Here is a 13,846-nt window from a genome sequence, read left to right on the forward strand (position 1 = left end):
CCATCTGGTAATCTCTGGAGTTAGTTGTTATAGTTGTCTCTGGTTAGAGCTTGTTCCTCAGGTGATTATGTTAGCCTCTATCAGCAGACCTGGGAGACTATCTCTCTCCTGAGTTTCAGTGGTCAGAGTACTGTCTGCAGGCAAACTCTCCTCTTGCAGGGAAGGTGCCCAGATGTCTGGCGTTTGAACCTGCCTCCTGGCAGAAGTTGTGTTCCACTCACCAGAGGTCCTAAGATCCCGTGGAGAGTCCTGTGGTGACCTTGGGGATGTCCACAGACTCTGCGCCCAAGGTGCCCCAGTGCTGGTGCCAACCGGAAGGGACTTGTAACCCTGGTCAAGCTCATTTTTCTTTATCCATTCTGCTGACAGCTACTTGTGTTCCTTCTGTTTCTGCACTGTTGTGAATTACGCTGTAAAGCACGTGGGAATGCAGATAGGTCACATGGATGTTCTTCTCTTTGGTTATACATCCAGTATTAGAATTACCGAGCTTTAAGTGTTTGAACTTAGGTTTAACACTCCCCTTCCCTACAGCTGTATTTCTCCTCAGGGAACCTTCCAGAACTACTGTTATAGAAATTGCTTGTTTCTAAGAGCTATCCCAATTGTGGCTGATGCCCAGCTATTGGAGGAAGGAGGGGAGGCAGTGCTTATTGGTATTGGAGTACCTTGGCTCATGCTATCAAATATGTGAGCTAAATGCAAGAAGCAATGGGGGTATCTCCCAGTGACAGACAGCTCAGACCTCCCGTTCTGTCTCTCCTATTCCTGAAAGCCTCTGTTATTTCATTTCTCTTTTTGATTTTCCTCAACATATAAGATAACCTAATCATATTGTTTCAGAATGAAATATAAGTGAATTGAAGCCATTCATTCTGAAGCATGCAATCTCCATGCCTTTCTGTTGATTTGAATGGGGAAAATGCATGAGGTTGTCAAGGCAAGCCTCTGCCTGACAGTCTGTTTTGACAAAATTGTGTGAATGCCATTTCTGGCCACTGATATTATAAATGAGGCTACGTAGGAAGTCCTGCTCTGAGGAAGGCAGTGGCTGCTATTTTCCCTACACAAAGGATGCTATCCTGAAAGGAGGTGAGCTACCTTAGGACTCTCTGGAAAACACTCAGGAATTTGACACAGGGTTCTGACCACAGTCTCACTCAAACACTAAGGGTCCTTTATCTCTGGAATGAATAAGAGGACTTCTTCCATAAGAAGTCCCATGCCACAAACACTGACTCTGTAGTGACTGTTCCTACATCATATGCTCCAGGATTGTTATTTATGGCCAGAGCATACCTATAATCCCTGCACCCAGAGGCTGAGACAGTAAGATAGTAAATTCAAGGCCAGCCTTGGCTCTACAAAAAAAAAAATACATTTCTTATTTATGTTAACATTACCCATTAAACACTAGTCTCCTCTTTAAAGTATGCACCAAGAATACAGATGGATCCACTTTAGATTACCCAAGTTCCAACAGTTCAGACATCCTCCTCTGTGTTTCTCACTCAGTCTTTGGGCAGAAAGTCCACAAAGAATAAAACAGAGTAGAGCATGGTACCAGAGAGTTCTGGGACAAAAGAAAAAGCGTGTACAACCTCCATCTGTGTGTCCCCAGGATGCCCACATAGAAACTGCTCATCAGAGAAGCATAAATACAGTAACCAAGTGTCTGAGAAGCCTAGCCACTCCAGTGCAACCTGAGCTTTAAATCTATAAATGCATGAAAACAAAGATGGTCTCCCAGGTCCCACTCAAGGCTGGGCGAAAGCAGCTCTGCGAGTGGAATTAAATGGAGATCAGGACCACAAGCCCTGCTGCTTGTCAGTGGGTGCGCAGCACTGCTCTCAGTGGTTCTGTGACTCAGCTGAGGAAGAGCCACACCCCAGGTTTACTCCAGCAGCAGGCAGAAAATAAAAAGGCTGCAAGCTAGAAAATAAAAAGGCTGACTTGTGAAAGGTGTATGTGTGTTTGTGTGTGTGTGTGTGTGTGTGTGTGTGTGTGTGTGGTATGCACTTATGTTTCTATATGTGTACACTAGTACAGTATAGTGTTCTCATAACTGTATCTCTGTATTCATATTATATACTTGCTGTGTAAATATTATATAGCATATGTAGTGTACGCATATCAATGTTTATGTGTGTATAGCATACACATAGTGTGTAGTGCATTGCATGAGTGTATGTTTTAGGCTATATGTATCCACATTTCTAGTATCTAGTATATTTGTGTACCTGTGCATGTATATATATATATATATATATATATGCATGTATGCATATATATATATATTCATCCATGTATAAACTATATGGTGTGTCCCTGTGTATATGTGTTTATAAATAAATGTATTGTCTAAAAGTGTCATGTTGAGTCTCTAAATATGGTTCAGTTGTTAAATGAACTTGTTGCTCTTGCAGAGGATCCAGGTTTGATTCCCAGCACACACAAGATGGTTCACAACCACCCATACTCCAGTTTCAAGGGATCTAATGTGCTCTTCTGGCCTCCTCAGGCACCAAACACACACATAGTACACATACATACATTCAGAGAAAACACACATAAAATGGATAAATCTAATTTTAAAAATAAGTAATAAAAGTGTCATGTGTATTTATAGACCTATTTATTAGTAGTTCTGTATACAGTGTGCACAAATGTATGCAGTATACATATTTACATGTAGGTGTGTATTTTTATCGTACAATATGCACATACATTTGCACTTATTTATATAGGTATGCTTGTTTATATAGGTATGTGTGTTTATCATGTGTTCATAAGTGACTTATATGTGTTTATGTGAAGCAGTTTGTGTGTTGTGTATTGATCTACATCCATGTGTATGCATATATGTGGGATGTGCTGTGTGTACATGAGTGTTCAAGCATGGATGCATACACTCTCAAGAGTCACACTTACAGTGACATGGTCCCTGAGGCTATCCTTCCTTCTCATCAGCAGAGAAGCGCCTGTCCCGGGGGATCTCCCATGCCAGCTCAGCCATAGTCTCCCTGGCCCGATCCCACGTGGCAAATGAGTGCAACAATGAGCAGTTCCCACTGGAGATGCCCATCTATACATTCCAGCTGCCGGACCTGAGCGTATACAGTGAGGACTTCAGGAGCTTCATCGAACGGGACCTGATCGAGCAGGCCACTATGGTAGCTCTGGAGCAAGCAGGTGAGTGTGTATGCTTCCTACAGGCTCCTGTTCCTTAGCAACCCCATTCATACGCACCCCTACTCCTGTAGAGCAGCCTGGCACTCTTTCCCTATTAAGCAGGAGAAAGATTGGGGTTCTTGGGATTGGCCATCAGAATTCTCCATTTGTACCATCATTGCTCTAAAGATCATTGTACTCTGTCACAAAGCACTGGCAGGGTGTGGGGCCAGTGAGTGGGGTGCAGGTGCCTCTAAGGTCATTTCCCTTCTTCCTGAATCCCATCTTTCCCTTGTAAATAAGCACCATTGCTTGACCCTGCTTCTCTCTTCTACATCCCTCATCCCCATGGGAGCTGAAGAAGGATAAGAAATATGGTTGAATTAGAAGAAAAACAGGTGTCCCTGCCATTTCCTATGCACATGGGAAGTTGAAGTCCTGTACCCAGAACTTCAACCTCCCATCTGCAAAGCTGACAATGCTGATGGCCAGGGGGAGCTCTGTGAAGACAGGCATGTGTCACTCTTTCTGAAATCCCAGTCTTTCAGGAATTTCACAGAAAGTGGAGGAAACACAGAAGTGGATTGAGTTTCCAAGTGTCTCAGATGCCAGGGAGGAAGCCAGATGTGTCCTCTTTGGGTTTTGTATGAATACAGTTGACTCAAAGCAAATGTCTGGATAGATGTAAGTTCTTCCTGAGACAAGACAATACCAGCATCATCGCTTGCATTATAAATAATTGCAAAGTTGAAAATCAAAGGACTTCTCAGATATATATGCAAAAGAGTATGTTCTTCCCAAGCACTTCCCAGGAGGGCTCCGCTACCAGCATGCACTGAGGGTGTGTCCCCAGCAGTGGTTCCCACTGCTCCTCAGAGAATAGGAATACAAGGCCTTCTGATTCTGACTTGGCATTCAGCCAGCCCTTGCCATGTCAAGCCTCCATTTCCAGAAGCCTGGCTGCGGGTGTGACTTCCAGGTAACCTGCCCCAGTAGAGAAGGGGGAGAAGCCTCAGAGGTATGACATCTTAGCAGACAGCAGAAAAGGTGTTCTGCTGAGAGCCTCAGTCAGCAGCATCCACTAGGAAGTGCAACTCAGCTCTTGACCAAGACATAGTGAGCATTGCCATACATCCCTATTTTCAGAAAAAGGTAAGAGTAGGATTCAGAGGTTGGACATTGGTAGTCAAGATACTGGCATAAAAGAAGACTAACAAGATGGCAAGATTCAGAAAAGGGTATGTGTACCAAGCAATGTGCATGGTTTAAGGATACCAAAGACTAGTGTCATACCAACAAATAGCCTATCAAGGCCATTGCTACCCTTGTGCCTTGCACAGAGGGGAAGGATAAGTAATTGTGTGGAGAGAGATATGACCTTGGGGAGAGGAGATGTTGGAGAAATAGACTCTAACCACAGTCTTCCTCTACTGTGCAGACTAGCCAGGACATCACACTGGCAACAAGACAGTGGTCAGGTGATTGTGGACACATCTGTTCAGAGCACACTCTGGGTGCTGAGCTATGGGCACAAGCGTGGTAAGGTGGGTCTTCAAGGTGAAGGGAAAGCAGATTGGACATTTTGGCCATCTCACAGTTGCAATTCGTGAAGTGTTCACTGGCACAACAAGGGTCTGAAGATCAAGCTCTGAATAGGACTCATCACACCTCTGGCATCCTTCACATTACAAACAGGGTATAGTTGAGGAGTGGGCAAAGCAAGGTGGTCCCTGGGCTAGGGGAGCATGACCTGACCCAGCCTATCAACCATCTGACATCTCTGGACTTCTGTCCTCTGCCCTTAATCAAGGGCTACCATTAGAGTCCCTCTGAGTCCTGACTCTTCCCTAACCCCAACACCTTTGAGTGAAGAATCTGTTGCAGCTCCTGCATCTTGGTTCTTACTGGTCTATTGATGGGGAAGGTAGAGCTGTACCTTAAACACAGGTGCCACAAGTTGAGGGACCAGTCCTCCCCAGCCTTATGATCCTGGGATTACAAACAAATTTCTACACATGACAGCCCTGACCTGGTCTTCTTCAGCTAAAAATGAATCTTCAAAGAGAGAAAGGAAAATGTCTTCTATGCTTTAGTAACAATCCTGCCATTGAGAACTCAAGGATGCATCCATTGTTCCACTCAGTGACCTTACTGCATCCACACATAAGACTCAGAGGTAAAGGGTTTGGGAAGGCACAATCCTCATCTGGGAGATGACCTCCACGTGAACAAGATGTCATAGGGCCAAAGGACAGAAGCATACCTATATAATCATGGTTTCTACAGACACAGGAGATTGGAGATAACATAAATATTCAAAATGCCTTAAAATTGGCACTATGCCTGCTTCCAGTGGAGGATAACAGGACTGGAGGGAACCTACTGAGAAAGTCTAAGATATGACAGAGGTATTCAGGCTTTGAAGTCAGCCTCTACTGACTGATTTTCCCATGGGCTGTTACATCTTGCATGCTTATACTTTTCATCTGATCAGTTTAATAGTAGCTATCAAATGAAGACAGAGTCACCCCAGTTATACCTGTATATGCTGCCAAAAAAAAATTCCTGTGCAGGTTGAAGACTATTTCTACAAATCAAGTGGATAAAACTCTACCCTGGAGCTGATTATATTCTGGTATGGAAGAAAGATAAGAGCTAGGCCATACATGTTAAATGAGTAGTGACTAAGGGTTGCCATAGAGATGCTGGGGGCAAGGTAAGTGGGCATAAGGTAGGAGGAGGGGCCTGTGCAAACCAGAGGGAGGAGGAGCTGGGGAAGCAGTCAGAGCATACTATCACAGGCTGGACATAGTTTAAACAGTAACAGGAGCTATGTGCACAGGTGCCACAGAGGCTACAGGAGTGGAGAAGAAAGTCAAATGGATGAGATTCAGAGCCTAGGGAAGCATTCATGTTCTGGGGTCTTAACTGTAAATACAATATACAGCCTCAAGAAGGTTTGGGGCAGGAGAATTGCAGATCTTGATTAGCATCTAATGAATTCTGGTGCCAGCCAAGGATGGAGTATGACGTTGTAAAGAGACGAATCAAGAGGGATGGGAAAGATGCAGGTGCTCTAGTAGATGATGGTAGCAATGGGAGCGATGAGAAGTCAGTATATACTAAGACAGAGCAGAAAACAAAACCAGGGTATGGTTTGAACCTGAAGGCCTTAATGAGGGAGTGGCTGGAACTATTATAGAAGATTTAAGTATGCCCCAAGAGGGTTGCCTCATTATGTGAATAGGTGACATGCTGGGAGCAGGCAGTAGTTAAGAGGTTGCACTGTTAGGCAAAGCCTGAGATTCCTGTAAAGTTGCTGAACAGCCAAGCAGGTGACTTTGAGATTAGGGAGAGATCTAGGCTAAGAGAATCATCATGGGAGTTTATGATATATGGTAAAATTTGTGAAGTGGGATAATCTCTTCAGTGGGTCTTCGGTGGAGCCCCTGTCACCACCCTGTGTAGGATAAGGATTCTGTATGATTCTGACGCAAAGGCAAAAAAGACACTAGTCTCTAGCTGGGGTTGTCCAGCACTGAGAGCCTATGAATGGGAGAAGAATCCAAAACAAGATGGAGAATGTACAGTCTAATAAACTGAGAAAGCCAGTGGCTGACAGCAGCCAAAATTAAAAGGAAAAGGGGCATACCAAACAGGGAGGACCCATGATGCCAATGAGCCTTGTGCACTAGGAATTGCCCAGTGGGTGAACTGCATTCTCTGCACGTCTGTTACTTTTACATCCTGAATAAATGAGCTCTGTTTTGCTGTAATGACATATCTGGTCTAATCAGCCTGGTAGTTAAAGGTTTGTTTGGACTTACCTTGTGGAACATGGTCACATGATCTTTGTCCTAGTTACTTTTTCTATTGTTGTGATTAAACATCCTGTCAAAAGCTACATAAGAGAAAAGAGTGGTTAGGTTTTAGCTCAGAGTTCTAAGGTTCCATCTATCATAGTAGGGATATCATGGTGCCTACGCTCCAGGTAGCAAGTCAAAATGTTGCCCGGGGATCATAGAGCTAAAGGAACGTATTCAGCTAGCTTCCTTTTTATGCAGTCCAGGACCCAAGGCCAGTTTCCGGGTGTGTCTTGCTGTATTTCTTATGTATTTATTTATTTATTTATTTATTTATTTATTTATTTATTAGATATTGTCTTCATGTACATTTCAAATGTTATTCCCAAAGTTCCCTATACCCTCTCCCCACACTGTGCTCCCCAACCCACTCACTCCCGATTCTTGGCCCTGCCATTCCCCTGTACTGGAGCATATAAAGTTTGCAAGACCAAGGGGCCTCTCTTCCCATTGATAGCCGACTAGGCCATCCTCTGCTACATATGCAGCTAGAGACACAAGCTCTGGGGGGGGGGGGATACTGGCTAGTTCATATTGTTGTTCCTCCTATAGGGTTGCAGACCCCTTTAGCTCCTTGGGTACTTTCTCTAGCTCCTTCATTGGGGGCCCTGTGTTCCATCCAATAGCTGACTGTGAGCATCCACTTCTGTGTTTGCCAGGCTATGGCATAGAGTCACAAGAGACAGCTATATCAGGGTCCTTTCAGCAAAATCTTGCTGGCATATGCAATAGTGTCTGCGTTTGGTAACTGATTATGGGATGGATCCCCAGATGGGGCAGTCTCTGGATGGTCCATCCTTTCATTTCAGCTCCATGTCTTGCTGTCTTATCCCTCTCAACTAACCTAATGAAATTGTCCCCTAGTCTGAATAACTTCTCACAAGTATTCCCCAGTGGAATTTCAGAATTCCTCTCATGGGTGATATCAAATCCTGTCAAGTTGGCATTCTCCATAATCACTGCAACCCCCACCTTGAATGAACTTGATAACCAGAGCTAATTCCTTTTAGTCACTACCTTCTATACCTTGTCCCCATAATCTTATGACCATCTTAAATAACAACTAACTAAAATGCGTTCAGTCCAACTTGTAAAGTCGTCAGTCTTTAAAAATTACAACACCTTTTTAAAGAAAACCCCATCTCACCTGAGACTTAAGGAGCCTCTTAGCTGTGTTCTCCTATAAAATCAAAAATAACTCGCATATTTTCAGCATATAATATACAGGGTAAATATCCCTATTTCAGGACATAGAATGGGGACATAGAGAGGAGTGGACAAACCAAAGCAAGACCAAAATACAGGATGAAAAAACACCAAATCCCACAGCAGTGGGGCTCATGGTGGAATCGTCTGGACTCAAAAGACTTGTATAGCACCACCCCTCCAGCTCTGCTCCCTGTAGCATGCATATCCTTTCTCTTAGGCCACCTTTACTTTATCTTTCCTTGGAAGATGTCGAATGGTCCTGGGGTCTCAGACACCCTACGCTCTCCACCATTCTTGAGCCTGAACCTCCACAGTTTCATGCAATGGCCTTTCCGGGGCTCCTTGTGAGGACTCCAACTCTTCTACACACTGCCTGACTGAGCCTTCTCTCTGAAATTGTACAAAGGCTCGTGGCCCCTCAGCCTTGCATCTTTCATGCTTGCAAAACCAGTGCCATAAGGACAATGTTGCCAAGTCCTGCTGCCAGCACAAGCTGGATCTTTACCACCTTGTATTCTGACCCTGGTGAGGTAGCTGCTTTTGAGGGCCAGGGACCCCTTCAGAGTGGCAGTCTCTGTTCTCTCTGTCAGTTGGTGCTGTCTCCTTTCAATGAATGTATATTTTCACTAAATAAACTCTGACAGATGAGGTCTCACTCTCAGGACACTTCTCCTGTTGTCCCAGGGTGGGCAATGAACTATGATTTTCTTTGACAAGCACAGCCTCTTTTTCGGCACCCCTTGGCTTCAGAGTTTAATTTGTTCAAGTGCCTTTCTTCCTCAACAGACTGCATGTCTTTATACACAAATTTTTAATCTTTTTCATTGTCACTGGATAGGTTTAGTAAAAAGTCAGTGCCACAGTTCACATGCACTCTTGTCTTGAAATCCCATCTGCCAAACAAATTAATCCATGATCTTTAAATTCAAATCCACGCAAGTTCTCAGAGCAGATTGAAGCCAGATTGTTGGCCAAAGTAGCTCATTAATGGCCTCTGGCCCAGTTCCAGATAGAGTTCTTTTTTGTCTCCGAAACTTTATGAGCCAGCTTCTACTGGCCATTTCTTTCAGAATTCTTGTCTTCCAAGCACCTGACAGGATGGCCCATTAAGCTCTATTTGCAGTATCCAAGGGCTTGGCCTATAGTCCCAAACTCTTCCATATCCCACTCACAACAGAGTCCATCACCCTAAGAACTACCATGTGCTCAGGCTTACCCACAGCCATGGTCTCAGTTCCTGTACCAGTTTTCTTACTTAGTCATTTTTCTGCTGTTCATTGCTGTGAAAAAAATATATATGTCATGACAAAGTGAGCTAAGGAAGAAAAGGTTCGTTCTGTTGGAGATGTCATGGAAGCAGGAACTCAAAGCAGCTAGTCACATGGCATTCACAGTCAAGAAGCAGAAAGGGATACAGAGAGATAGCTGGGTGGTTAAATATTTGCCATAAAGGTTCTCTAGACCACTACAGTTGTTCTCTTAGTAAACATTCATTGAGGACCTGCTGTATGCCAGATGATACTATAGATATCAAAGACTAACAGAAGGACATTTGTTACAGAATGTGACAGTCAGAGCTGGTCTTACCACATCCTTCCTTATCTCAGGATTCTAGAACATTCTAGAGTTACTGGATATTAGATGTGAGAAAAAGTGAGAAATGATTGGTTTTGTCAAAGACCACTTGGAAGACTATCGTCTTTGCTATCCAGTACTTTTCAATCTGGATGGATGGATAGATGGATGGATGGATGGATGGATGGATGGATGGATGGATGGATGGATGGATGGATGAATGGATGGGTGGATGGATGGACAGATAAGGGCATAGACATAGATATGCATACATACTGCTTATTTGTTCAAGACTGGCCAGAGACTCCGTCCTGTCTCCCCCTCCCCTGTATGTTCCATCCTTCACTGTCTTGTTCCAAATCCCTCTCGCTGCTGCTTTATTGACCATCTGACCACCCTCCTCCTTATAGATCAAGATAACCCAAGACAAAACTTTGATCAACCCAGAATCAAGAACTGACTTCCCCAAAGTCTCTTCACTTAACCATGGATTGTAACCTAATCACATAGAGTAGCATGAGGCCCATCCACCCTCAAGAAAAAGGGATTTCACCAGTGCACTTAGAGGTGAAATCTTAGGGCTACTTTAGAGATCTGCCTGCCACATATGAAGAGCTCTTATTTGTAGATAACTATTCTCCTGAGCTAAAAATCACAGTGAGATATTACATCATATTGTATATGTTGGGAAGCAAAGGAATTTTCCCAGTTTCCTGAGTGTTCTACTTTTAACCATTCTACTTGAAGCTGCATACTATAGTATGCAGCAGCTGCAGACAGTGCATGTATTTGGTTTCTAGTTTCTTCCTAATGATTTCAAGCTCCAAACTTCCACTGAAATTTGGAGGAAACCAGACCCTTTTGCAAGTGACAATCAAAACTGAGACCCTCAGGGGTGGGGTAGGCACAGTAACATCTGTGGTTTTGGTAGCAGCACCCAGCACATACTGGAGGTTCATGCAGGACTCTTATACATGTGTGCAGTAAATTAACTGCCAGCTCTCACATCAAACTCGTACCAGTTCCAAAATGACCTCCACCTGACAAAAATGAGCTCCCACTGAGAGTGTGGGCATCTACCTGTGCCTCCCCAAATGGCTGAGCTGAGGAGACCCCAGCTCTGCATGCTCCCAGCCCTCTCTGTGTCATACCTTCTAAGCCATCTAAACCATCACTCTCTCCTCAAGGTTCCCTGTTAAATACCCCATTCCAAATAGGAATTATGCAATTTCTTTCCCTAAAAGAATAAGTCACCAGTGCCCAAGGAAATTTCCCAAAGGAATGATCTTTCAAGGGCCAAATACAAAAGTATTCCGTGAGGTCAGGATACAGTGTCAGCTGTGCAGATGGAGCTGAGAGGAGTTATCTGACAAAGGCAGTGAACAGAGAGAAGCCTTTTTAGGGTTTTGCCCCTTGTAAAGTGTCTTCCTGTTTGAGCAGTGGGGCGATTTTATATACTCAGTGACATTACAGGAAAGCTTTTGACATACAGCAGTTGACTATAGAGTGTTCTGATTCTGGACTCAGTTCTGTCCCGTTGACTGATCTGTCTCCGGAATGCAATGACTCCACTGAGGTTGGAGACTCATGTCTTTCTGGCCAGCTAAGCTGATGGCTGGAGTCAAGGAATCCAGTGCCACATGCCTGCCTTAACTGCTTCTCCTCGGAGAGTTTTCTTTTATGTACCCAGGAGCTCTGCTGGACACAGTTAACTCTGCAGTCTGTGGGATAAGCTTGCTGCTTTCCCCCAACACCTCGGCGTGGCTAATGTCCAAGCCAGAGCATGTCTCCCAGGCATACAGGAGTGGAGGAAGCAAGCATAGCTCTGGGATCTGAACAGTTTAGAGGACTAGTGAGTGTCCTTGCTTTGAAAAACCTGCTCAGCATTAAACATCGTGGAAGAAGCCTGCAAAGTCAAATTCCTCCTCTGGATCTTCAGAGTTCTCAGAGATTCCAGGATGGACTACCGGCTGACCTCCACTTCCGGGCTATCCCATACCATCATCATCCTCAAGTAATAGCAGAGAGTAGGGCTACCAACCCCCATCCTTTTCACTCCTTCAGCCAAACCTCCTGCCACCTGAACTCAGTGTGTCTATGACCAGCCTTCTCCCTAACTGCCTCCTGCAGTTGTCAGTCACATGGGACGGTGGCAGATGGATCCCAAGCTCAATGGCCTGGGGTTGGACCTTCTTATCTGGACGCCCCAGGATAGCTTAGCCCTAAATAATAGTTTTCTTCTCAAAATGGTAAAAGGCCACACCCCTCCAAGTCTTGGAGGGTGACAAAATAGACTGACTTGACTCCTTGACTGCTGCCACAACACATGGCGGTCTCAGTTAGCTACGAGAAGAAAGCCTCCTTGGGCTCATAGTTTCAGTCAGCATGGCAGTGGCTACGTGGTGGGATTCGCAGCAGTGGGATCATGTGGTAGAGGGCCTCATATCTTTGCAGGTCAGTAAGCAGAACTTTTGGGCCTCAGTCCGAACTGACACTGCCCCCAGAGACCAATTCCTGCTAGCTAGGTCACACACTGAAACGTTTCCACAGCCTCTCAAAACTGTACTACTAGCTGGGAACAGGTTATTCAAAACGTAGACTGATGGGAGCTTTTCACATTCAAGCCACAGTCCCACCAGGATCGAAGGCTGTCAAGAACTATGGCTTGTTCCCGTGTAGAGCTACCTAGCTCTCTCCAGGGTTGCTGCCTGGACTTGCCAGGAAGTGACTGGAGCTGAAGCCTCATGCAAATCACCCCTTTTCTCTACACCTTTAGTTTCTCTGTACCTTTCAGTCAAATACTCTTTCCATCTTTCCTTCTTTGGAACAGAGTCTGTTCTTTATTATCCTGACCCCTCTCCTTTACAACATCCAACTGAAGCAGCTTCTAATCTGCCATCTTACCCCAGGGCTCTCCAAGTTCTTGGTCCTTATTAAAGCATCTGTAGGGTGTGTGTGTGTGTGTGTGTGTGTGTGTGTGTTTATGTTTTGTGTCACTGATGGACACTAGTATACAGGTATCTGAGGCCATGCAAGTACACGTAGAGCCAGAGCAGATATTGTGCCTTCCATCACTATCTACCCCATTGCCTTGATGTGAGGTCTCTCACTGACCCCGAAACCTGACACTGTGGCTAACCAGCAAAATCCCAGGACCTGCCTCTCTTTACCCCTCAGTGCTGGAGTTATAGGAGTGCACTGCCATGTCTGGCTTTTTTTTTCCCCATGGATGCTGGGCATTCAAACTCAGGTTCTCAAGCTTGCAGAGTAAGTGCATCCAAGTAGATGGGACTATCATTCATCCTGATCTTCCTGGGATGAGCTGTGTCTCCTGCTAGCATGGACAAGTTATTTACTCTTTACCGGTCTCAGTTTCCTTCTCTGTAAAATAGGAAGAGACAGAGAAGATGGAGAGACACACTCCCTGCTATATTAAAAAAGATAAGAAGGGGAAGCACTAGTTTTGGACAAACTGTAGGGCTCTTCCTCTTATATGCAGACTACCTGTCTCATTAGCATAATACCTGGCCTACTTTGTTTTCTATTGCTGTGTCAAAACATCATCAGCAAGAAGGGAGGAAAGGGCTTACTTGGCCTATGCATCTTGACCACAGACCATCCACCCAGGATAAGGACTCAAACAGGAGCACCAGCAGGACCTTCAAAGGACTGCTGCTCACTGATTTGTTCCCCGTAGCATGCTCAACCTGTTGTCCTATACACTCCAGGCCCAACTACCCAGAGGTGGCAATACCCACAGTGGGCTGGGTCCTCTACATAGATCGTTAATCAAGAAAATTCCCCCACATACTTGCCTACAGGCCAGTATGCTGGAGACAATTCCTCAGTTGAAATTCCCTCTTTTCAAGTGACTATAACATGTGTCAAGTTGACCAAACCTACCCAGCACACTCCCTTCCCTGTTTCTCCTGTTTGTTTGTTTGTTTGTTTGTTTGTTTGTTTGTTTGTTTGTTTTTCTAGACAGGATTTCTCTGTATAGCCCTGGCTGTCCTGGAACTCACTCTGTA

General features: G+C 44.7%; 1 protein-coding gene across 4 annotated transcripts in view; it reads left to right on the plus strand.

Moving 5' to 3' along the window:
* Positions 1–13,846, plus strand: part of Otud7a (OTU deubiquitinase 7A) — a 302,969-nt gene that overhangs the window by 240,905 nt on the left and 48,218 nt on the right. For 3 of the 4 annotated variants that reach the window (XM_029480172.1, XM_029480170.1, XM_029480171.1), the window contains one exon: positions 2,971–3,192. In XM_029480172.1, the coding sequence (XP_029336032.1) occupies positions 2,971–3,192 (222 nt within the window). The remainder of the gene's footprint in view (positions 1–2,970; positions 3,193–13,846) is intronic. The other variant, XM_029480173.1, reaches the window with a different exon arrangement.

This window comes from Mus caroli, chromosome 7 (genome assembly GCF_900094665.2).
Source record: "Mus caroli chromosome 7, CAROLI_EIJ_v1.1, whole genome shotgun sequence".
In the NCBI taxonomy this organism is placed as follows: Eukaryota; Metazoa; Chordata; class Mammalia; order Rodentia; family Muridae; genus Mus; species Mus caroli.